At 40.9% G+C, this 25,664-nt stretch overlaps 1 protein-coding gene across 1 annotated transcript in view; it reads right to left on the bottom strand.

The window, feature by feature from the left end:
• LOC127577824 (protein inscuteable homolog) overlaps positions 1-25,664 on the bottom strand; it is a 311,294-nt gene that overhangs the window by 81,437 nt on the left and 204,193 nt on the right. Inside the window, exon 8 of the mRNA XM_052029408.1 lies at positions 1,805-1,930. Coding sequence (XP_051885368.1) covers positions 1,805-1,930 — 126 coding nt within the window. The remainder of the gene's footprint in view (positions 1-1,804; positions 1,931-25,664) is intronic.

The following is a 25,664-nucleotide window of genomic DNA, read 5'->3' as shown; positions in this document are numbered from 1 at the left end:
CTCACTGAGTTAAGATCTAGCCTCTTCAAAGAGGACAGCATCACAATCCCATTGAATGAAACAGCATGGTCCAAAGACAAACAACTGATAGCTAAGGCCACTCACCAGTCAGTGGAAGATCCAACCCATTAAATTAACATACAAGGTAATTTTATAGAAATGCGTTTATAATAAATTAGCTGAACTCAATATGGCAGTTGTTTTAAGCATGGCAATTATATCATTGCTATAAGACACATTTTCTTTAATTTGCATTTAACTAAAACCACTTCTATTGTTAATATATTACATTTGTCACTCAGATGTTCTCTATTTCTTGTACAAGTTTTCAGTGGCAATTTCAATGTTACTATTTTTCAGTGGTTTACAGTCTAAATCAGTATTAAAGGGCAGCAGGTATGATTGTTTGTTATGCTACTTTGTTGTATTACACTGCTTCCTCTCAGAAAATCAATGAGAATGACTAAAATGACTGACGGAGACAGAAGAGACTGCAAATGCTGGAATCTGGAGCAACAAACAATCTGCTGGAAGAGCACAGCGGGTCAAGCAGCATCTGTGGGGGGAAGGAATTGTTGACGTTTTGGCAGAGACTTCTTTTTTCCTCAATTATTGAATGTTCAGTAGAAGGTTTGGATAACTCATAAAATAAACCATGTATACATATTGTACACATTTACCTACTGAATTATTTTCCATGTCCTTTAACTCGGCTATGAGACCCTGAACTTGAAATACGAGTTTTTCTGCAAATGTAGGGCTCTATTAACTAAATGTGGATTGCATGATCTGAATATATCAAATCCATCAAATTAACTAACCTGATGAGTGAGGAGGGTTTCAGTTGGAATTGAAGAGAATAATGTGAGGTGAAAGGTGAAGGAAATAGTGGCTGAGAAAAGCATGAGTGCTTAAGAAGGAGATAGAAAGCAATTGACGTTCTCAGACCAGTGTTTTCTCTCAATCTCCAACCTGAAAATGCAGGAAGTGTTAGCTCATGCAATCACTCATTGTCAATGCCACATCAGCTACCTTGAAGTGAGACTTAGATGGAAGAAGGTGGATCAGATAGAAAGAGCAATACAAAGCAGAGAGAGATGAAACCATATCCTCCAATGTGCAATGCTTCAAGAAATCTTGCAGTGCAAGCATTGCCAAGCTTCCGTAATTGTTATACGATTTACATATAAAGCAAAATAGCAAGTCCAGGGAATGGAACAGCTTGATGCGATATTGTGAAAAAATAGACAGAATATGATACTTACATTGACCAAGACATGTCAGTGTACCAACGTAGCAATTGGTTGATGTGCATGTATTCTTCAACATAGTATTTGATGAGATACTACAAACTGGTTAAACAATCTTTTAAAGAACAGCCAAAGTGCGATTTATATCTCTTCCTCATGTTTCCAGTGGGTGTTGATAAAAGTAAAACCAGTCCTGGCCAGAATTGAAATAAATTATTCATAGCGGGTACAAGTATTTCACAAAACACTATTTTGCTCAGTTAGCTCTATTGTTTGGTAATAATTACCTGTTTAATACTGATGGACACAAGGTCTAATTATCACATTCAAAAGCTCCAAATACAGTGAACATTCTTCAAATCAGGTCTCTCAAAGTGTTCTCACAATATAATAAACAGGTTCCAGATGTGTGCAGAATTGAATTCACTTAGTTGCAGCAATTGCATTTATTACATTTTCTTCTAACGTTGAGAACAAAGTTGTTCCCCCTCTTCAATTTTAAGAACAAAGAGTATTCATTATTCTTTCTCTTTATATTTATTTGACAGCCATACCTTTTCCAGTTCATTGATGCCTTCTTCCACAACACATATTGATGCCAATGCTCTGAGAGCAAGAACATGCAAATAACAAGGAGCATCTTGTCTGCATAGTTTGAAGAGTACTGTCACTCCTCCTTCCTGAAACAGAAACAAAACAATTCAAACATTATAAAACATTTTCAAAGATTGTTTGCTTTGTTTAGCTAACGTAGGCTGCAATTGTTATTGTTCAACAGGGTGAAGCATTAGAGGCAGCTATTAAAAAAATCTTTTACTTTGGGTTATGAATCAAACATATTAAATCACTACTAGAGATATTTCAGAAAAATAAAATATTCTTTTCTATACTGCATCATTTAATTCTATTGTCAAAGTTCATGGGACTAAGACCAATTTAGTCACAAATTGATCCAACCTCTCAGGACATTATCAGTGCCACAATATTCTAGAAGTAAAATACCACAGCGCTTTAAGAAGATAACTCATCACTAGCTTCTCCAGGCAATCATGGATGGACAGTAAACACTCCCTTCTGAAAATCAAGATACTGTATCTTGTAATATATTTGAAAGAGAAACTAAAATAATCAGCTTCAATAAGGCTGAGGAGATAGCCCTTCTTGATAACCCTCCTTCAGGTTGACTGCAATCAATAATTTTTTTGAAATATGTTTCTCAAATTGTCCGTTTTGAATCGAGTAGTGTATCTGAAACAGTTAGGGAGGGAGGCATAGGCCAAGAAGAGACACTGCAGGTGGCCATGAACAAATAACTCCATGAAAGTTAATATTCATGAATGTTGAAACAGTTTAAGTTTACAAGCTAAGAACTTCAAAAGTCCACTTTGATATACTATTCTAATTAATAGAAATGTTTCCATGATACATTTTAATGAAAATGATTACAACCTGAGTGATGAATTAAATGCATTTCAGGTTATATCCAAGTCACCCTTAATTACCTTGCCAAGAAGGAACATGGCCATAAATCAAGGTAACTTGTTAATGAGATGTTAACGGGATAATAAATATGTCTTTCTTTCACACAGTCTCATTGCTCACTTCTATTTTTTTTAAGCATCTGTACACAGGTCATTTAAGTCACAAAATACAAGATATCCTACTGATGTGTAAATAACACTGATTATAAGTGGACAAGAACCAAGTCTGTGAAATACATTATCAAGGAATAGAAGTTTAGATAAATAAACCAGTGCTAAATTGATGAACATACGCAAGGCTAATATGTCGTAACACCTTTTAAAGAGGTAAAGGGTTTATTTGGCCTCACTACATACATTTTGGGAACCAAATATTTCATATTTCTTGTTCATAAGAACGTAATAAGAACCTGATGTTTACTGTAAGCATTGCTGAACAAATTAATAATTCTGTATGTCATGAATAAATCCTGAATGCTATCCAACTATGCCTTGAGGATTTATGGTACAATATACGCAGTTAATGAATAAATAGACTGCAATCCAACACGGATACTGAAGGAACCTGTGCAATTATATAGTTTCAACAATCTGGTAATACAGATTAGTGCTGCTGGATAACAAAACAACCATGAGTGGAGGTAATAGATCAAATAATTGAGCCTCTCTTCAATAATTTATGGATATTAGGTTACACATGTTAAGCTTTTGGCTGAAGATGTTAAATCTTTTAAAAGTAGAGATTTTAGGGAAATTATCAATGTGGATAATATATTTCAAGAGCAAGGTCAACCATACTGTAAGTGCTCTAACAAATCCAACAGGGATGAGAATTTATACTTTTTTCCTAAAGCAGAGAGCAGTTAATAAATGCACTGACACTGCAGGTGAATATTGTTAAATGTCCTTGAAACTTCAAAACTACATTTTTAGTTTTATATTTCTATTTATTTCAAACGCATTCATTTAAACCTGAAAACCAGTTCTAAAGATTGTTCATTATGAAATAATATATAAAGCTTTTTATTAAACCATTTCTTTATCGTAACAATTACTTTCACAGGACAAGTACAAAAATCTATAACAATATAAGAATTAGAACTATTTGGTCCCCCGACACTGTTCCACATTTCAAAAAGATTGTGGCTGATATTTTACCTCATTGCTACCTGCCTTCACTAATATATGCCTTGACTCTCTTAATATTTGAAAATCAATATATGCCCAGTGACTAGGCCTCCACAATCCTCTTGGGTAGAGAATTCCAAGGTGTCTCAATCCCCTGGATGAAGAACTTTCTTCTCATCCATTTTGCTGAGATTGTGATCCCTGGTTTCTGTACATCTCAGCCAGAAGAAGCATCCTTCATCCACGTGGTCAAGCACTTCAAAGTTCTTTATATTTGAAAAAGATCACCAGAGAAATTCCAATAGTACATTCGTGGATCCAACCATTATTCAGCACCTGGCACCCTATGCTTCAGTTTTCATTGCAATACATGCAGAAGTCATCTGACATTTGATTGCTTCTCGTTTCCAGCAAGTACTTTTGCTACCAGGATGGCAGATACCATTATGAAACAATTGCTTCCATGATGTTATAGCAGACCAGCAAATTGTTCTCCTATGTTATTTAAGATGATTGAAGTATCTACCTGGGAAGTGACTCAAAAGCACAGATGAGACAGCAGATCACAACCGATCACTGCCACTTTGCCAATGTTCCTGCAGTTCCTCATCAGCCAGCTTGCGTGGACACCATCACTCAGAAGGTGCAGTCTGAAGTCAGACGTTCTTGTTCCAGTGATACACAAAGTCACTAACCAAGGCATCTGAAAGGTCCTCTCCTGAGAGTCACCAACCTTCCACTAGTAAGAAAGTTGCCTCTTCCATTCCTCTTTCTCCTGTTGCTGCTTCACTTGCCTTTGTTCCACGAAGCCTACTAAATGGCTGATGGCAAGGACTGAGCTCCCGTGATGGTAAGATCATGTAGGATACAGCAGACCAGCACAAACCTTGATAATCTGCCAAATATTACCAGGTTCCTCCAGCGTGGTCCAGCCATCAGAATTGAGACTTCTGCCGATGGTCTGCTGCAACCTTTGGTTTGGCACGGTGTCTCAAATGCAGATAACACACAAGAGTGCTGCAGACTGAGGTCATCACAATGGGTGCCAGGTTACCAGCTCTGATCATGAAATGGTGCTACCTATGGTCACAGACACTGGAGGACAATCAGGGAGCGAAACCCCTTTCATAGTGGCTTAACAGCAAGTCAAGATGCAGCACCTAAGAGTCCTGCCATTAACCTTGTATTCTGCCTTCAAATTTGATCTTCCAAAGTGTATCACTTCACACTTATCCAGGTTGAACTCCATCTGCCACTTCTCAGCCCAGATCTGCCTCCTATCAATGTCCTGTTGTTACCTACAGCAACCTTCTACACTATCCACAACACCACCAACCTTCGTGTCATCTGCAAACTTACTAACCCACCCTTCCACATCCTTATCCAAGTCACTTATAAAAATCACAAAGAGCAGGGGTCCCAGAACAGATCCCTGCAGAACACCACTAGTCACTGACATCCAGGCAGAATACGCTCCATCTACAACCACCCTCTGTCTTCTATTGGCGAGCCAATTCTGAATTCACATAGCCAAGTTTCCCTGGATCCCATGCCTCCTGACTTTCTGAATGAGACTTCCATGAGGAACTTTATCAAATGCCTTAGTAAAATCTATGTACATCACATCCGTTGCTCCAGCTTCATCAATGTGCTTTGTCACATCTCAAAGAATTCAGTCAGGCTCATGAGGCATGACCTGCGACTTACAAGGCTATGCTGACAGTTCCTAATCAGCCTGTGCTTCTCCAAATGCCCATAAATCCTGTCTCCAAGAATCTTCTCCAGTAATTTGCCCACCACTGAAGTAAGACTCACTGGTCTGTAATTCCCAGGGTTATCCCTGCTCCCTTTCTTGAACAAAGGAACATTTGCCACCCTCCAATCATCTGGCACTATTCCTGTGGCCAGTGAGGACGCAAAAATCATTGCCAAAGGCACAGCAATCTCTTCCCTCACTTCCTGTAATAACCTTGGATATATCCTGTCCGGCCCCTGTAACTTATCTATCTTAATGTTTTTCCAAAAGTTCCAGCACATCCTCTCTCCTCACGTTGATATGCCCTAGCGTATCAGCCTGTTGTACGTCATCCTCACAAAGGTCAAGGTCTTTCTCACTGGTGAATACTGAAGCAAAGTGTTCATTAAGGACCTCCCTTACCTCTTCTGACTCCAGGCATATTTCCTCTTATCCCTGATCGGTCCTATCCTCACTTTAGTCATCCTCCTATTCTTCACATACAAGTAGAATGCCTTGGGGTTTTCCTTAATCCTAGTCGCCAAAGCCTTCTAATGCCCCCTTCTAGCTCTCCTAAGTCCATTCTTAAGCTCCCTCCTGGCTATCTTGCAACTCTCCAGAACCCTGTCTGATCCATACTTTCTAAACCTTAGGTAAGCTTCTTTCTTCCTCTTGATAAGATATTCTATGTCTCTTGTCAACCATAGCTCCTTCACTCAACCATCCTTACCCTGCCTCAATGGGACAAACCTATCCAGAACCCTATGCACGTACTCCCTAAACAACCTCCACATTTCCATTGTGCACTTTCCCAAGAACATCTGTTCCCAATTTACGCTCCCAAGTTCCTGCCTAATGGCATCATAATTCCCCCCTCTCCCAATTAAAAACTTTCCCATATCGTCTGCTCCTATCCCTCTCCAAGGCTATGGTAAAGGTCAAGGAGTTATGGTCACTGTCTCCAAACTGCTCTCCCACCGAGAGATCTGAAACCTTATCAGGCTCATTGCCTGGTACCAGGTCCTGTATGGCCTCTCCTTTAGTCAGCCTGTCCACATACTGTGTCAGGAATACTCCTGGACACCCCTAACAGACGCTGCCCCATCTATCCCCTTTACACTAAGGAGGTGTCAATCAATATTTGGGAAGTTGAAATCAGCCACAACAACAATCCTGTTATTTTTGCACCTTTCCAAAATCTGCCTCCCGATCTGCTCCTCAGTGTCTCTGCTGCTATTGGGGGTCGGGGGGGGGGGGGGGTCGGGGATCTGTAGAATACTCCCAATAGAGTGATTGCTTCCTTCCTCTTTCTCACTTCCACCCACACTGACCCAGTAGACAATCCCTCCAGGACGTCCTCCCTATCTACAGCTGTGATATTGTCCCTAATCAGCAAAGCCACTCACCCACCTGAAGGGCCAGATGGAGATTGTCTTTGGTACCACCTCTTTTGTCAGATATTTTTCTCCTACCTTTTACTCAGTCCTCATATGAAGAAGATGGAACAACTTCTCAATTTTCTTCCAGCAAGTGTGGTCACTAAATAGTGAAGGGAGGCTGGTGAAACCACCATGGATATGGTGAATGGGATCCTAGAACAGAAGTTCCTAGCTCAACTGAAAAGACTTAGGAATCCAGGGAAGGGAAAAGTGGTCAAATGACTCAAACAAAAGATGGATTTTCCTTGTTGTAATCTGTGGAGGAACTAAAACCTGTGTTGGCCTGAGTGTAAAAATCTGGGACAAAAAAACAATCAAAAGGCTAGTGTAGTGTCAGCCTTTATTTCAACTATTGTTGCAGAAGTGAGAGGAAGATGTACTCCATTATACATTGCCCTGATAATATCTCAATTTGGAGCTGTTGGTTCTTCTTTGGGATTGAAGATGGTTTATTTCACTCTGGTAGCTGATAAGGCTAAAGTGGGAACTGAAGGCTCTTCCACAGATAGGGCAGGTGAAAGGGTGGCTTACCAGAAGGTACATTCCTTCCACTGCTTGCATACAACTTCGGTATGCTCTTGACCTCGATATTCTCAACACCATTCCAGGGACGACTCCATCCATTTCAATGGTCATGGGCCAAAGATGACCAAGTTAGTGGGGATGTTGCATTTCTTCAATGACACTTTGAGCTCATCCTTAAATCCTTTCCTTCATCCACTTGACAATCTCTTCCCATGGTTGAGCTTGACCTGTTTCAGGAATCTGGTGTTGGACATGTGAACTAAACAGCCTGCCCAACATAGCTGACTGGATGTTATTAGGGCCTCAGTACTGGGGGGTGTTGGCCTTCATCAGGGTCTTGCTCAATGACCTCATCCCACTAGCTGAAGAGCTGCATCACAAGTTACAGTGCAGATTTGGAGCACTGCTTCTTGTACAGGCACTGTGTGTTATGAAAGATGTAATTACCGAAGAGATGTGGCATAGATTGACCGATTCTGATCCAAGGGGCTTAAGTAATGAGGTTAACTGAATAGTCTTTGCTTGTATTCTCAAGTTCAGAAGGAAGAAGATCAAAATAATTAATGTGTTAACAATGTTGAAGGGATTTGACTATAAATGGAGGTAAGCAATTTCTTTGGGTGAGGGAATTTAAAATAAGGGAATACAAAATTAAAAGTAGAGCTAGGCCATTCAAGAGTGATGGCAGAAAGCATTATGCCATACAAAACCTAGAATTCTCTCCCACAAAATGTTGCTGGGAATCAATTGGAATTTTCAGGACTGAGATTATCGGTTTATTGGGGAAAATGGAAGAAATTTGGGTGAATTGAGTTCAGGTTTGGATCACTCATAATCTAATTGTATTAGAGAGCAGATTGAGGGACTAAAAGGCCTACTTATATTCATATATTGCTTCCTGCAAAATGCACCACCCAATCCTCATCAAAACTGAGGGTTATGTTATTTTTACCATTAAGGAAGGTTAATTTGCTGCTGAATTTTCTTGTAGCAAGAAATGGAAATCTTGTGTTCTGTTTACACCACATCTACAAGACTTACAGTTCCCTGTCCAACTTATGAAATCATGTCATCACTATTTAATAGTTATTGCTTCAATTTTAACCTGGCACATCCAGTGAGAACATTCAGGTCCAAATCAAATTTACACCCTGACAGATATTTATGTTCTATGGAAACCAGACCAGAAATAACTTAGATATCACATCAAATGTGTCCTATACTTCACGTTAAAACCACATTCTACTTTTTCTCTGTGAAGAAGAAATGATATATCTTGGAGTTCCTCACAGCATAGAATGAGAACAATGCAATTTGTGGCTTTTTCATTCTTTCCAAAACACAAATCCTGCAGTTTGACCAAGATTACGCATTAAGCTCCAATGAGTTTTAGCTGTTAAGACATTGAGCATTTTGTTGAGGCAGTCCAAACACAGGACTGCCATAAATGAAAAGTAGATGGGATTTTAAATCCTAAAAAGTTGGTTTGAATGTAAACCCAAAATACAACAGGCAGACAATGGCTCCAACACACTGTTTAAATATATGATCAAAGCAGTTTTGAATTTTAAATTCTTCAAATATGTGGCATTTCCTAGGAATGTGAATAGAGCAAGGATTTTGACAAATCCAGGTCAAGGCTAATGCCAGAGATTCCATGAGGTTTCGTAAGCTACTCAATGGATGATAAGAACAATTTTCTGTACATTCTGTACATTAACACTTTATCTGTTATTTTGCTGTGGTTTTCTTCACAAACCAAATGTTCAATTGAGATGTGTCAGACATTAATTTTTAAAGCCACATTTCCCCTTGCTTGAATTGTAGTTAAGAATGTCATCTAAACATTACAAAGTCAAAAAGTAAAATAATGCTATTGCATAGCAGTCAAGCAGGAAAATATAATCACCTGCAGTATTGGTATTGGTTTATTATTGTCACTTGTACCGAGGTACAGTGAAAAGCTTGTCTTACAAACTGATCGTACAGGTAAATTCATTACACAGTGCAGTTCCATTGAGTCAGTAGGGATGTTACAATATTGAACCTCAATTTTTTAAGCATCTGTTACTGCTGCTTTCCTGCACATAGTCACCTAGGTAAGGACTAGATCAAGAAAGGATTTGATCAAAAAGGATGAGTTTTAAATGTGTGAAAGATGGGGGCTCACAACCAATACAAGTCAATGAAGATTAGGATGATGAGCAAGGACAAAAGAGGGCAAGATTAGGATTTGGTTAACTGTAATCTACAGCAAGTGTGGGTGGGCCTGGAGTGAAGTATTGAGTCTGGAGAGAATAAAGCCATCTCTGTGTGATGGCAAGCAGAATAATTTTTTTTCTTGCTCAGGTTGCACAAGTAAAATTATTTTTAGATAACCAGAAGGGGATTCCGTGAACCAAAAAATCTAAATTCTGGATTAGCACTCATCTCATGCTGGAAAAAAAATGGAAATCTAAATCCTTTGAGAAACATCAAGAGATCAGAAAAGTTGTAGCAATACTAATGGCATTATAAATGGCAGGCCCCAGATCAATTAGCTGATGTTGGTAAACAGGCCTGCCTCGTGCCAGCATAGGTTACATCAGAAATGGTGTAATCAGAAATGACCTGAGATTAAAAAAAAATCTACTTTTCTTTTTTTCCAATGTGCAGAATTGAAAGGAATCACAGAGAATTAATGTGCAGGCATAATCAATAATTAGAAAGGTGCCATGGCCTTTACCAGAAGAGGACTTGTGTACAAGAGTAAAGAAATCTTACTGAAATTATGTTGGGGTCCTCGTGCGATTGCACTTGGAATATTGTATACAGATCTTCCTACCTAAGGAAGGATGTTATTGTGATAAAGGTAGTGCAACAAAAGTTTCACAGATTGATTCCTGGGATGGGAGGTGGAGGGATTGTGGTTGCCCTATGACAAGAGAATAAGACGGCCTATAATGTCCAGACTTTATAAGATTGAGAGGTAATCTCATTGAAAGATAAATAAAACTCTTGCAGGCTTTCACATGGTTAGATATAAAGAAGATATTTCCCCTATCTTGAGTGTCCCGACCATAAGTGATCGTCACAGAATAAAGGTTGGCCATTCATGAGAGTGGTCAATCTCGAGAACTCTGTACACAAGAGAGCTGTGGAGGTTTAGCTGCTGAGTATATATCCACGACAAAGATCACTGGATTTTTGAGTATTAAAGGAAATGAAATTTGGGGTTAGTATTGTTATATGGTGCTGAAGTGAAGGATTGGTCACTGAATGGCAGAGCAGGACTGAAGGGCTGACTAGCCTATTCTTGCGTCTATTTCTTATACTTTATGTTTCAACAGAATTTATAGGCAGCAGTAAAGGCATGGGACTTTAACATATCTGCTAAAACTCTGTTTGAGAGTCTTCCATGCTGGCAATGTATCATTTCTGCAAGATTTAGCTTGCACAATTTCAGGAATCCATTCTCTGCACAAATCATTGAGTGAATTAAAGTTCTATTAAAAAGCTATTTCTTGGTTATCTCAATTAGCAGCCACAAAATAAGGAATAGCCAAGACCTCGCTACTACTGAGATCATAGATTTTCAAATTTAAAATCAATATATAGGATCTAATCGAAACATACAAAATCAGTGAGTCACACAGACAAGATGAACTTTTAGCCATTTGACTTGATAGAAGAGAAAAAAAAAGTAAAATAGATTTTAAATTTGGAGTTCAGGCACTGCATCAAATTGAAATACAAACCACCTATTTTATTCCGTACAGCAGCTCTACTGGAGAACTGTGGAACTACATGGTCCATGTTGAGTCATGGAGTTAAAACTTTCTTCTCTGCTGTGACTCACTGATGCAGTATATTCTATTTCAGGCCGAAATGACACAGTAGGTTTAATTCTTTATACCCAGTCTTCCTCACGACCCAGGAAAGCTCTTACTGGCTTTTGAACACTTAAAGACATTTCACCTGATCAAATGAGGAATGATAAAGTGTTACCCTTATTGGCAGTAAATCAAAGAGAATTTTAATTGAAAGTGTCCATACTTCATTGAAATTGGTACATTGTCACAACTTCCTTTAAAAAGTTCTTCATAAACACTTCCCCCAGAAAATTTCATGTCAAATGTGTCTACATTACCCTGTGCTTACATGTAACCATGCCTGTGATGCCAGTAATATTCTAATTGGACTTCCACTGTTTATAAGCCATTAATGAAGAGATATTTGAAAAACTCTGTTAATCCACATTGCCTTATAAACACAAGTGATCAGATGGACCCCATTCTCATCTTCTGTAGTTGCTCTTTGTCAACCATTTTGCTTTTTATAAGAGGTAAATTCTCTATTTTGTTTATTAGGTTCAACTGCCTACAAAAAATTTCTAACGTTTCCCTACTCAAATATGGTACTAGGATCCGCTCTCATTTCACGTAATATCACAATTCATTCACAACCATCTCTTTCCTCACATTTCCATCTACCCTTCTGTTCACTTCCAGATATATTCAATGTGTTGAAAGCATGCCTTGGTCCCTCTCTTCCCCCGTCTCCATTTCTTTTCTATGATCTCAATACTTTTGAGCTTTACATCTGTGATTTTCACCCGTACCCGCTCGTTGCCAGCTCATGGGTGGCCTTCTGGTTTCCAGAGGCTTGCAACAACCAAAGCACAAAACCATAAGGATACAAAATTAACAACAGTGAATCAAAATTTTACAACAAACATTTGTAAGTTGTGGCAAAATGTCATGTGATCAAATGCCACATCATCAAGAATGTTACTATCCAGGAACATGATCTACCAGGGTTGGCTACCTTATCTCATTCTTCTTTGGCTAGCAGAAGAATAAATGTTCCATCAAACAATTCAACTTTTGTTTTAATAAACTTGATCTGTATATTAAGTGGTTACAAACAAAGCAGATTGAGTTAATCTGTTAAATTGCAGCAGGTAACTCATAGCCCTAGAAAAAATTCATACTTCACTGAAGCCCCATTTTTTCTGAGCCAGATATGATGTTTTTTCTTCTACACACAGAGAAATCAATTCAGCAGAAATCAATAATAAAAATATACTCTCACAAACCAGGATGTCAAAACAAAGTATTGCTGGCATTGGAAATCCGAAATTCAAAACAGTAAAGATGGGAAATACACAGTAAATCAAGCAGCATCTTGTCTAGGAACTCACCTTTAGACTGGAGGAACTAAATACTCCACCATTCAAAATGGAAGCAGAGTACAAAACACAGAAAACACAGTCATGACAAATCTAAGAACAGGTTTCTCCTCCTAATACAAATGTTTATGTTCTGAAGAAAAATATTCAACCCGAGTTGCTATGCTGAATCAAGCTGGCAGTGGTGCACCCTTCTAGCATTTCATCGCTCGTGGATACGTACATCTTGGAATTACGCAGCCCTGCCGTAAATCTGGGACAATGCTTGCCAGGCTGTAAGAAAAGCATGAGCTCAATGGCCAATTTACAAGTATCACCATGTTTGGCAGAAACAGCAGTGAGGTGTCGTTAGGGTAGGTGGTGCCTTACAAAATGTTTTTAAAACTTTGAATTGTATACAATTGTTTTTTTTTAGAGCTGCAGAATCATACAGCACAGAAACAGAACTTTCACCCTACTATGTCCATGCTGACCAGAGTTCCCATCCATACTAATCCCATTTACCAGCATTTGGTCCGTAGCCTGCTATTCCTTGGCAATTCAAGTCCGAGGACTGGAGGGTGGCGAATGTTGTCCCCTTGTTCAAAAAAGGTAGTAGGGATAGTCCAGGGAATTACAGACCGGTGAGCCTTACGTCTGTGGTGGGTAAGCTGTTAGAAAGGCTTCTAAGGGATAGGATCTATGAACACCTGGAGAATCATGGACTGATTAGGGACAGCCAGCATGGGAAGATCTTGCCTCACAAGCCTGATAGAGTCCTTTGAGGAGGTGACGAGGAAGATTGATGAGGGTAGTGCAGTGGATATGGTCTATATGGATTTTAGTAAGGCGTTTGATAAGGTTCGTCATGGTAGGCTTCTTCAGAAGGTCAGAGGCCAAGGGATCCAGGAAGGCTTGGCTGTGTGGATTAGGAATTGGCTTGCCTGTAGAAAGCAGGGGGTTGTGGTGGAAGGAGTGCCCTCGGATTGGAGGGCAGTGACTAGTGGGGTCCCACAGGGATCAGTTCTAGGACCTCTACTTTTTGTGATATTTATAGATGACTTAGATAAGAGGGTGGAAGGCTGGCTTAGTAAGTTTGCGGATGACACTAAGATCGGCGGTGTTGTGGATAGTGTGGAGGACTGTCGGAGCTTACAGAGGGATATTGATAGGATGCAGAGCTGGGCTGACAAGTGGCAGATGGAGTTCAATCCGGAGAAGTGTGAGGTGGTACACTTTGGAAGGACAAACTCCAGGGCAGAGTACTGGGTAAATGGCAAGGTACTTGGCGGTGTAGAGCAGCAGAGGGATCTGGGGGTTCATATTCACAGTTCACTGAAAGTTGCCTCACAGGTGGATAGAGCAGTTGAGAAGGCCCATGGGTTGTTAGCTTTCATAAATCGTGGGATTGAGATTAAGAGCCACGAAGTGATGATGCAGCTTTACAAAACTCTAGTTAGACCACACTTAGAGTACTGTGTTCAGGTCTGGTCGCCGCATTATAGGAAGGATGTGGAGGCGTTGGAGAGGGTGCAGAGGAGATTTACCAGGATGCTGCCTGGATTAGAGCATATGGAATATGAGGAAAGGCTAGGGCTTTAGTCACTGGAAAGGAGGAGGATGAGAGGAGACGTGATAGAGGTATATAAAATATTGAGAAAAACAGATAGAGGAGACAGCCAGCGCCTCCTTCCCAGGGCACCAATGCTCAAGATGAGAGGGCATGGCTTTAAGGTTATAGGTGGGAGGTTCAGGGGAGATGTCAGGGGAAGGTTTTTCACCCAGAGAGTGGTTGGTGCATGGAATGCACTGCCTGGGGTGGTGGTGGAGGCAGATACATTGGACAGGTTCAAGAGTTTGTTGGATAGGCAATTGGAGGAGTGTGGGATGGGGGGATATGCGGGAGGAAAGGGTTAGACAGTGTGAGGGTGGTTTGATGGACGGCACAACATGATGGGCCAAAGGGCCTGTTTTGTGCTGTATGGTTCCATAGTTCATTCAGATGCTTCTTAAATGTTGTGAGAGTACCTGCCTCTACCACCTTCTCAGGCAGTGTTCCAAATTGCAACCACCCTCTGGGTCAAAAAAAACTCTTCCTCAAATCCGCTCTAAACATTTAGCTCCTCACCTTAAAGCTATGCCACTGCCATCAGGAAAAGTTGCTTACTATCTACCCTGTGTGTCTCATAATTTTGTACACCTGTCAGGATCCCCCCTCAACCTCCTCTGCTCCAAGGAAAACTAAACTAGTCTATCCACTCTCCTCATAACTAAAACATTCCATCCCAGGCAACATGCAGGTGATGTACCCTCCCTAATTCAATCACATCCTTCCTGTAACGTGGTGACCAGAACTGCACACAATATTCGACTTGTGGCCAAACTGGTGTATTATAAAGTTACACCAAGAACTCCCTGCTCTTTTACTTTATGCCTCAGTTAATTGAGACAAGCATTCTGCATGTCTTCTTCACCATCTTTTGCTACCACCTTCAGGGATTCTTGGACTTGCACACCAGGGTCCCTTTGTTCCTCAATACTTCCCAGGTCCCTAGCATTTATAGTATTATGTTCTACCTTTGAGACCCCCACCCCAATGTGTCGCCTCGCATCTAGCAAGATTAATTAAGATGAAATTCCATCTGCCATTGCCCTGCCCAACTTAGCAACTGATCAGTATCATTCTGTAGTATAACACTACCTTCCTCACGACCAACACCACCAATTTTTGTATCTTCTGCAACCTGACTAATCATTCATCTAAGTTGTTAATGTATACTGTATAACAACCAATCCTTGTGGTACACCACTGGTCACAGGCTTCCAAACACAATAGCAACCCTCCACCATCAACCTCTACCTCATATCACCAAGCCAATTTTGGATCCAATTTCCCAACTTGTCTCGGATCCCAATGGCTCTAACCTTTTGGACCTGCCTATTTTGTGCCCTCGTCAATATATCCAGCTACCTTTCCAAAATTTAATTTAAATTGGTCACACAAGATCTCCCACCAACTAATTTGTGCTGACTATTCCTGATCAATTCCTGCCTTTCCGAGTGTATATTAATCCTGTCCCTTAAGATATTTTTAAATAATTTTCCTGCCACTGACGTTAGACTCACTGGCCTATAATTACCTGGCTCATTCCCATTGCCCTTCTTGAATAAAGATACACCATTTGATGTCTTTCAGTTATTTGGCAACTCGTGTGTGGCCCGAATAACCTCCTCCCTTGCCTGCCACAGAGACCTGTGATACATCCCATCAGCCCCTGAGGATCTGTCTACCTTTACGTGCACTAAAATCTCTGGTTTATTGGGTCTCTTTGATAATGCATTTGATTTTTGCTAGGAACTACCAAAATCATTTAGCAGCAATTTTATACTAGAACAGCGACAGTAAAACAGCGAGGCCTGCTGCCTTTTCTTATTCACTGAACTCAATTCAGTCCCTGTTCAAGGATGTGGTTCTTTCTCAGTAATGGGTAAAATAAGCACAAGCTCTCACTGCTTCTCCTCTTTCCTTCAGTTGCAATCAGAGCACATAATATACAAAAACACGAAGATGGCATATCAATGATTTAAATGCAAACTCTATGCATGTGTATAACAAAAGTTGCTACTGCTTCTAGTGGCATGACTACAAGCTATATGCTCTGCAGAATGAAAGGATTAGTCAGTGAATTTTGGGATCTCCACGGGTAACAAGTGTAATTCCTTTCTTTCCTTCCATTTTTAATTAAATCATGGACACGTTTTCCTCTGATTTTATAACCACTGAGGAAGATCTACTGGAACATCAGCTTCTCCTGTTTGATGAGGCAAGGGTGCAGGGAGACACAAATGTCCCTAACATCCAGTAATTAGAGGCTGGGATCACTTCTTTTATCTAGCAGATACCAGCAGATGAACCGGAGCAAAGGGGTCATGGTAATTTGGAGAAAAACTTGTCTTGCATACCGTTCGTACAGATCAATTCATTACACAGTGCATTGAGGTAGTACAGAGTGCACTGAGGTTGTCCAGAGTAAAAACAAAAACAGAATACAGAGTAAAGTGTCACAGCTACAGGGAAGTGCATTGCAGGTAGACAATAACGTGCAAGGTCAAACAAGGTAGATTGTGAGGTCAAGAGTCCATCTCATTGTATAAGGCAACTGTTCAATAGTCTTATCACCATGGGATAGAAGCTGTCCTTGAGCCCGGTGGTATGTGCCCTCAGGGATGTTTTATTGGTGACCTGAACAGGGCTTTGCCATTCTTTTCAGGGGCTGGCAACTGGTGACCAGGTCACAAACTGACCCAGAGGAGAGGGGAGGAACTGTCACCAAAGTCTGCCCCCTGACGTCATAGGTAGTCATTTGGTAAAGGTACCAGATTAATTTAGGCTGCTTTAGACAGTGGCCACAGCATAGTTCCATCTACCGAATCATTTGGTTGTGACACAGATTTGCAACAGCAATGAGGCAAGCTTAAATCCTAAACCAAGAAGACTGGAAGAGATGCGCAAATAGATTTGGCTCCAGCTGAACAGCAAAAGATCCATTCTGAACAGCACAACAAATAGTCAAATTCATCCTGAAATTGTGAGCAGTGCTAAAAGAGTAAATATGTAAATGTGTAGTGTTTGCAAATATTAGCATCTTGTAAACTTTCAGTGCCATTCTAGTAAAAAAAAACAAGTGTACTATTTGTATATAAATGCTTCAGTTGGTATGGACTGAGGGAGGTGCCTACCCTGTCATTTTACCCATTGCATGTCACTGAGAAATAGTCTCTCAATGCAATTCTTCGGTATAGCTATAATACAAGCTATACTGAGTTAAACTGCATACAGAATGTGGGGAAGCTGTGATGTGGGAACTCATAGTGGGTTGAAGGAGTTCTGGGCTGCATGACATGAAAGTATGGTTTCATTTTGACTCTTTAGTGAAAGAGCTTTCAGGGGAAAATAGAAACAAAAAAAATCAGACCCAATGAATATTTGGTGGCAAGTCAATTTGGTTAGATTTTTATTTATTGGCTTAAACAGATTAACAAACATAAGTCATCTCATTTGTCAGGTAAGTCTTTATCCAGTGTCATTGAAATTAGTCTTATTTAGTGTATTACTTGCATGATCCATTCCTAATTTTAAAAAATCAGTAATTATTTCTAAGTTTTAATAATAATAAAATGAAATAAATGTCACAATTTTGCAAGGCCTTGAAACCAGTCATCCAAGTTTCTGGGAACTGAACCCTTGACTGACAGATAAAATTAAATTCCAAGTCTAGTCTCCTGCCCTTTCCCTCTGGAAATGAAGTGAAAAATAATCAGGACATACTCAGAGAACACATGCTGTTCAAAAAGATATCGACCAATAAATCCCAAAAGAGATTGACGTATGCTTTTGTTTAAAGAGGAAAAGATGTCAGTGAACTATTCTGTATGCTGCTGTTGTGCTCAGACGACAAGGCATTGTATTTTTTCATAAATGAAACTGGAAGAACTTCTTGTCATATTACTAGTACTTTTTTTAAATACAGACTTATTTTGAGTGTCAATTTAACTGAGTGCAGAGCTTGAAATGAACAGTTGTTACAGATTAGTTAACTTCCAACAAGATTTAAAATTTTTGAGATCCATCTCTGAACAGATGAGATTTATTGATCTAATGCTCTCTTGACCAAAAGTAACAGTTCTTAATTATTTTGCAGTACTTAAATTGGATATACAACCATTTACATGAGTTTAAGGAAGAGAAAAGAGTCTTCAGAAGCTGGAATTGGGAGCAAACAAACAAACTGCTGGAGGAACGCAATGGGTCGAGCAGCATCTGTCAGGGTAGAGGAATTGCTGACATTTCAGGAAAAGACTCTGCTTCGGAGTCTTGACTCGTAACTTCAACAATTCCTTCCCTTCCCCCCAACCATAGATGCTGCTCAACCCACTGAGTTCCTCCAGTAGTTTGTTCTTTGTTTTTGATTACTTGAGTACAAGTTCTGCCAGGCAGAAATTATTCCACTTTCTGTCATGCAGAAACCAGTTCACTAGATATGAGAAAGTATTATGTCTAGATTTTAACTACGGCAAGGACTTGGTTTGGGAGGCTTGAGGTTAAATGAGACATATGTGACAGCACCTCAGGGAGCCAACTCCTACATGCTGACTTCGATATTTAATCCAAGTGCGTCAAACTTGTAGCACATAACAAAAAAAAGGGATGAATTGATTATTTCAGTATGCTTATTAAAAGCAATAGTAACATAACATGGATTTCCTGAGCTTCCTGGAATTTGATAGTGAATGCAGTATTAAAGAGCACAGGAAGGGCATGAAGATTTTATGAGCAAATTTGTCACAAGCACTGCAATCTAACAGCTGCTTCCTTGTGTGAAAACCAATATTCACAGAAACTTTTGTGGGTTACTTGGAAAACTTTGGAGCAAATTTTGTAAAAGTTGGAGCTAGTTCTGCATACCTTCCAGATCAGTTTGCAAAACTTTGGAAGACACTTTTCATAAATTGTGGCTCTCCATAGATTCATTGATATAGAAGCAGCTTAAACTACGGTTCTTTGGGGGATGAGAGGAAGGTTATTACAGACATGAGCTTGAGACTTAGGAAGAGTAATAAGCTGCTCCTCACATACACTGAGCTGCCCAGGAGATAGGTTCATCAATGGAGAGTTGCCGCTCAAAGACAACTCGAGCCATGCACAGTGAGTACAGAGAGCAGATTAACTTCCTTAGCATGTCTCAACAACATTGTCAGAAAAGGCAAATATTAAATGATGACCAATATTTGCAACAAGAAACAACATGTGACACCTGCTGGGGCAAGTGGCCATCCTTTACCACTCAGTATTAAAGTCAAAAGTGACCTCAAATTCTGATTCCGGGGTTGTGCCAGAAAGATGTTCAGGGTCTCCTGACAAGCAGGTCATCACTCCTTGCCTTATGCGGTTGCACACACGCAAGGAGTGATGACCTGCTTGTCAGGAGACCCCGTGTGCAACTGCATAAGGCAAGGAGTGACAACCTGCTTGTCAGAGCAGGAATTTATATCAACTGTTCTTGTGATAAGGGCAGTGTGAGAGTTTTCACTCATTAGGGCAACAACTAACGAGTTTCAGGTGCAGGTCAACCCAAGGCTTGTTAGCATCAGATGGCTCAATCATCTTGTCTTTCTACGTTGGAAGTATGTTTCAGGTTCCTCAATAGAGTGAGGATAGTCATTAACACATGCTAGCCTACGTCTCCAGGACAGCAAGTGTCAACTACACTCTGCACAACCTTACACACGGGTTAATGAAGGTACAAGCCAGAGATCACAGGTTTCCTTCAGGTGATGACTGGGAGGAGAACACGCAGGTGAAGGCTGCCCCGGGACATGCAGGAGAAGAGGCATATCATGTTGTCCTGGATACCCTCTTAATGCAAGGCCCCCTTCGGCAGCACCAGTCCATCCAACTAAAATGAAGTTTCAAATTCATTCCCCTGCAAGTTGCCCAACCTTGCTGCAAACATGTCTTGTATTGCTGAGCATCTATTCAGTTCTCACCATTCCACATGTTAAAAAGCTTCTTGTCTGGCACCAGCCAAACAAATGCAAGATGGGAAATTAGTCACATCAAATAATGTTTAAATGAGTGAAAAACCACAGAAAGTGACCCATTTCACTTTGTGCAGAACACCCACATATACGTCCATGTGCCACAACAGATCTGTACTCTCTCTCTTGCTAGAACTGCCACATGGTAGTCCCTGTGACTCAAATCCATATTCTAACTGTTGAAGTACTCCTGGCCAATGTCCTCATAGGTGTTTGTGAAAGGCTCCCCAACCTGCGCACAGGTAGAGCCAGACTTGATCATTGCAACTTAAGGCAATATGTAGGAAGGACAATGGGTGAAAAGTGGATATTCCATGGCCATCACTGACTGTGCCCTTGCTCACTCATGACATTAGGTTCACCACATGAAAGCCCAGCTGTCCTTCTTACCATCGCCACTTCCAGAGTTGCCAGCAGCCAAGCCTTCTTGGTCGCCTGGTGGGACTTACCCCAGCAACGCCATGCAACACACTGGATGGTGGCAGGTTAGGACCATCTGAACCATGGCTCATTTTCATCCATTTACTCCCGTTTCTTTGCAGCCAGAACTAGAATTCATCAAAGGCCGTGTTCAGAATATCACACCAAAATGAGGAAGTGAAATTGTATCATGTATCAGCATCACGTCTACTCAGCTTAAATTGGAAAGGAAACCTTGGAATAATAGTTTAATACAGTGGCCAGATTAAAAGGCCACTGGCAAAAATTGTGCGTTGTTCCTCGGATTGAAAAGGTGTAGGAAGTGATGCGGCCTGAACTTTGGCTCTGCACATATGATGGTTTTTGCTTGGAGTTTGGCAGCATGGAACAAGGTGCCATTTGAAAAAAAGTGGGAAGGGTTGAAATGAACTACAGGAGAACAAAATCCAAGTGTAGCCAGATAAAACCATGATAGAGATGATTAGCGTTTTGAATTTACAAACAGTATGAAGTACACAGCAAAGTGATTATGTTAAAAATCACGAGCCTGCAAAAACAAACGTGTACTTGCATAACACCCATTACAACCTGAAGACATCCAAATGCATGTTTTCCTGAAAGCTGCAGCCTTTAGTATCTGTTTTCTATGAGAAAATTGCACATAAGTGTGATTTTCTCCAGGTTAGAATGCCCTAGCAATCATGTCTTGGTGAATTCACTCCCAGCTGTGAAAATGACCTAAGCACTGCCATGTACATTTCCCCTTAGTGTCTCTGACATTTTCCCAGCAGCAGACATGTACTTAATTAAGTCACGTGTAGTTTAACACTCATTTCTGCCCTTGTTGGTTATAACCTGGAGCTCTTGGGTGCAAACTAGGATCTTAGTTTTCAATTACTGTACAACTAATCATTTATCTTTGTATTATGTTTCATTTGTATCAGTTTAAAGAGACATTCTGCTGACATTGTGACTATCTGGACAGGTTCAGAACTCACTGTAGGCTGCTCAAGCACCTTATAAAGTCCACAAGTTATACTTACAGGAGTTTTCTACGGATTTTGGAGACACTATTGGCAGCAGTGGCCATGCAGGGCAAGGGCAAATACGTGCCTGTATCAGAAGGCCTACTCTCAGAGTCTTCAGAAACACCACTTTCTATGTGGACCTCTACAATGAACAATGTAGTCGCAGGCTCAAACTTTCCAAGACAGCCATCACAGAGATACATGACATTCTGTGGGAAGACTATCATCCATACTTTTGTGCTTGTATGGAGCCCACAGTCAGGTCCGTTCTGAAGCTGATCTCTCTGTTGTCTTTTGCAATGCCGAGCAGCATCCAAGAGTAAACCCAGGCTTTCTACAGTCAAAAAATTGATTTAAACAGTTTGGATTCCAGTGAAGAGGAGGAGGTGACATCTTGGGCAATGAGATTTACCAACATTACTGGCTTCCACAATATCAGGTAGATATTGAGTGCACTGATGTGCCCCTGATGGCTGCCAGTAGTAACCTAAATATTTTCCTTAACGTTCAGGTGATTGTGAATCATCTGAAGATGTTTCTCCTAGCTGCATGGAGCAAACTCGAAGCCTTCATCCTGATAAAGATTCAATTGCCTGACATTTTCCATCAGCGCTGCCTGGAGAATTGGATCCCATGGTCAAGGTTTACCTTTGTTTTCTGATAACTGCTTACAAGCTTAGAACAGCTGCAGAGCACTGATACATTGAAAAGGACAACAAGCATCAGAAGATGTGATTCAGGTACTAGTGTCAGTCCATGGGTGCCATGCAGTACATGTCCAACAGGTGTGGAATCTCATCATGATGTGCTGTATTCTCCAGAGTCTCTAAACCCACAGACAGCAGCCAACACTGGAGGAAGACCTAAAGCTTGAGGGAATCAGGTGCAGATAAGGGGGCAATGGCGATAATAAGAACAGGAGCAAGAGGATGAGGAAGGCAACCAAGGGAAACCCCAGTAGAACACCATTATATCCCAACAAAATAAAGAGAAAGGTTTTGACTCATGAGCAATTAGAGACTTCTTGATAGAAAGATATTTTTCCTCAGCAGCCAACAAATTCCTAGCCACAAACCACACTCACTCCCCATTATAATCCTTATCAGCAACATACATCCATCAGTAGTCAGCCAAAAGAAAAAGATGACAGATAATAATCCCTCACATCTTGCTGAGCGAGGTTGTTGGTACGACAATGAATGATTCCTCGATCATTTAACATCAACGGCTTGAGGACCATGACAGAATGAGTAGCACTTTGCTTAAACAACAATGACCTCTGCAAAGACTACACTTTGCTGGAATCACCTTCAATATGCAGGTGTAAACTTCAGTTGGATTCTTTGCCACTTTGAACTGCTACTAGCAATATCAGTGGTCAAAACTTGTAGCCACAGTAACTGACAGTAATGCACAGAACTACATATTGATCGGACTTGCATTCATTCGCAAGGGAGATGCATCAAGAGGGTAGCAATTCAAGCCAGTGAAACAGAGAGTCATTCAGCCATGAGAAATCACTCATTAGACTTCAAATGAGTTTGAAATTAAGATATTCCATCAATTAACCATTTCAAGGAACACAATTGGGACACAACTAATGAACTATCAAGGATAGAAGCACTGCAAATAGCTCTGATCATTGTAGTTTAACACTTTGTTGCACAAGTTATCATATAGAGTCACGGCGTCATACAGCATGGAAACAGGCCATTCAGCCCAACTCATTCACACCAACGAGTGAGCACCCTTTCATAATAATCCCATCTCCCAGTAATTGGTCTATAGCTTTCTATGCCGAGGCAATTCACGTGCTCATCTGGACATTTCTTCAATGTTGTCAGCAAACCAGCTTCAACCAGCCTCACAGTCAGTGCATTCCAGGTACTAACCACCTTCCAGGTGAATCAGGTGCCCCCTCAAAATCTCTTCTGCCTTGCTCTAAATCTCTTTCCTCTTGTTTTATCGACCTCTGATAAGGGGAAAAGTTTCCTACAATTTATGCCCCTCAATTTTATATACCGCCATCATGTCCCCTCTTAACCTTGTGAACTCCAGGGAGAACAGACCTAACTTCTCCAGTCTCTTCTCATAACTGAACTGCTCTATCCCAGGCAACATCTTGGTGAATATACCTTCCCCAGTTCTATCACATCCTTCCTACACCATGGTGACCAGAACTAAATACTTCAGCTGAGGTCTCTCCAAACTTTATAAAGTTGGAACATAACCTCCCTACTTCTGCATTCAATGCCCTAACAAATGAAGGCCAGTATCTCATATACCTTCCTAACCATGTTATCCACCTGTGTGGCCACCTTCAAGGATCTGGTGACTTGTACTCCAAGGTCCCCTCTGTCCCCTATTGCCAAGCAAATTTTGGATCCAACTTGCCATGGATCCTATGGGCCTTAACCTTTTGAACCAGTCTCCTATATGGGACCTTGTCAAAGGCCTTACTCAGGTCCATGTTAATCACATCTACTGCCCTGCCATCATTGATGCACTTTGTTACCTCTTCAAAGAATTCACCCAAATAGCTCAGATAGGATCTGCCTTTGTCAGACCCATGTTGGCTGCCTCTGATTAGTCACTGCCTTTCCAAGTGATCATTAATCCTTTCCCTCAGAAATTTTTTTCCAGCATCTTCCCTGCCACTGATATTAGGCTCACAGGTCTATAGTTACCAGGCTTTTCCCTACTGTCTTTCTTGAAATGGGGGACCAAATTTGCTGCCCTCCAGTCATCTGGTACCTCACATGTCTAGCGAAGATTTAAAAATCCCAGCCACAGCCCCAATGTCTTCCTTTGCCTTCCGTATCAGCCTGATAAATCCCATAGATGCCGTCAAATCACGTAGATGCCACGGTCACGAAAGCTCACCAGTGCCTTTACTTCCTCAGGAGGCTAAAGAAATTCAGTTTGTCCCCTTTGACTCTCACCAACTTTTACCGATGCACCATAGAAAGCATCCTATCTGGATGTATCACGGCTTGGTATGGCAACTGCTCTGCCCAGGACCGCAAGAAACTGCAGAGAGTTGTGGACACAGCCCAGCACATCATGGACACGAGCCTCCCCTCCTTGGACTCTTGTCTTTACCTCTCGCTGTCTTGGTGAAGCAGCCAGCATAATCAAAGACCCCACCACCCGGGTCATTCTCTCTTCTCTCCTCTTCCATTGGGTAGAAGATACAGGAGCCTGAGGGCACGTACCACCAGACTTAAGGACAGCTTCTACCCCATTGTGATAAGACTATTGAATGGTTCCCTTATACGATGAGATGGACTACGACCTCACGCTCTACCTTGTTGTGACCTTGCACCTTATTGCACTGCACTTTCTCTGTAGCTGTGACACTTTACTCTGTACTGTTTTTACCTGTACTACATAAATCCATTTTGTAATAACTCAATGTAACTGCACTGTGTAATGAATTGACCTGTATGATCGGTATGCAAGACAAGTTTTTCACTGTACCTCAGTACAAGTGACAATAATAAACCAATACCAATACCAATCAATCCTATCTAGTCCATATCTCCTTAACAATTATATAATTCTATCCCCTTTTAACTGCTGAATAATAGGACACCCTAGCTGAGGGGCAATGACTATTGTAGGAACAAATCATTCAGAGATAGGACTTGAGAGGTGGAGGTCAACTTCAGATGAGAGGTTTGATGGAACCAACAAGTCCCCACACCAAATTCCCAACGGCCAGTGGCAAATTGGTGTTCTCCCTGTGACATCTGTCCTTCTAATCTATTTGCTCATCCCTCACAGTGCCAACAGTAAACAATGAGGCAAGACTCTTTTTCCATCAGACCACCTTCTGTTCGGCATCCCTTCACATGTTTTGGAGGAACATTAGGGTGGCACGGTGCTGCAGCTAATAGAGCGACTGACT

This window comes from Pristis pectinata, chromosome 14 (genome assembly GCF_009764475.1).
Source record: "Pristis pectinata isolate sPriPec2 chromosome 14, sPriPec2.1.pri, whole genome shotgun sequence".
Taxonomy (NCBI): Eukaryota; Metazoa; Chordata; class Chondrichthyes; order Rhinopristiformes; family Pristidae; genus Pristis; species Pristis pectinata.
Note: the sequence above shows the minus strand (reverse complement) of the source record. Positions and strands in the feature narration are given on the sequence as shown.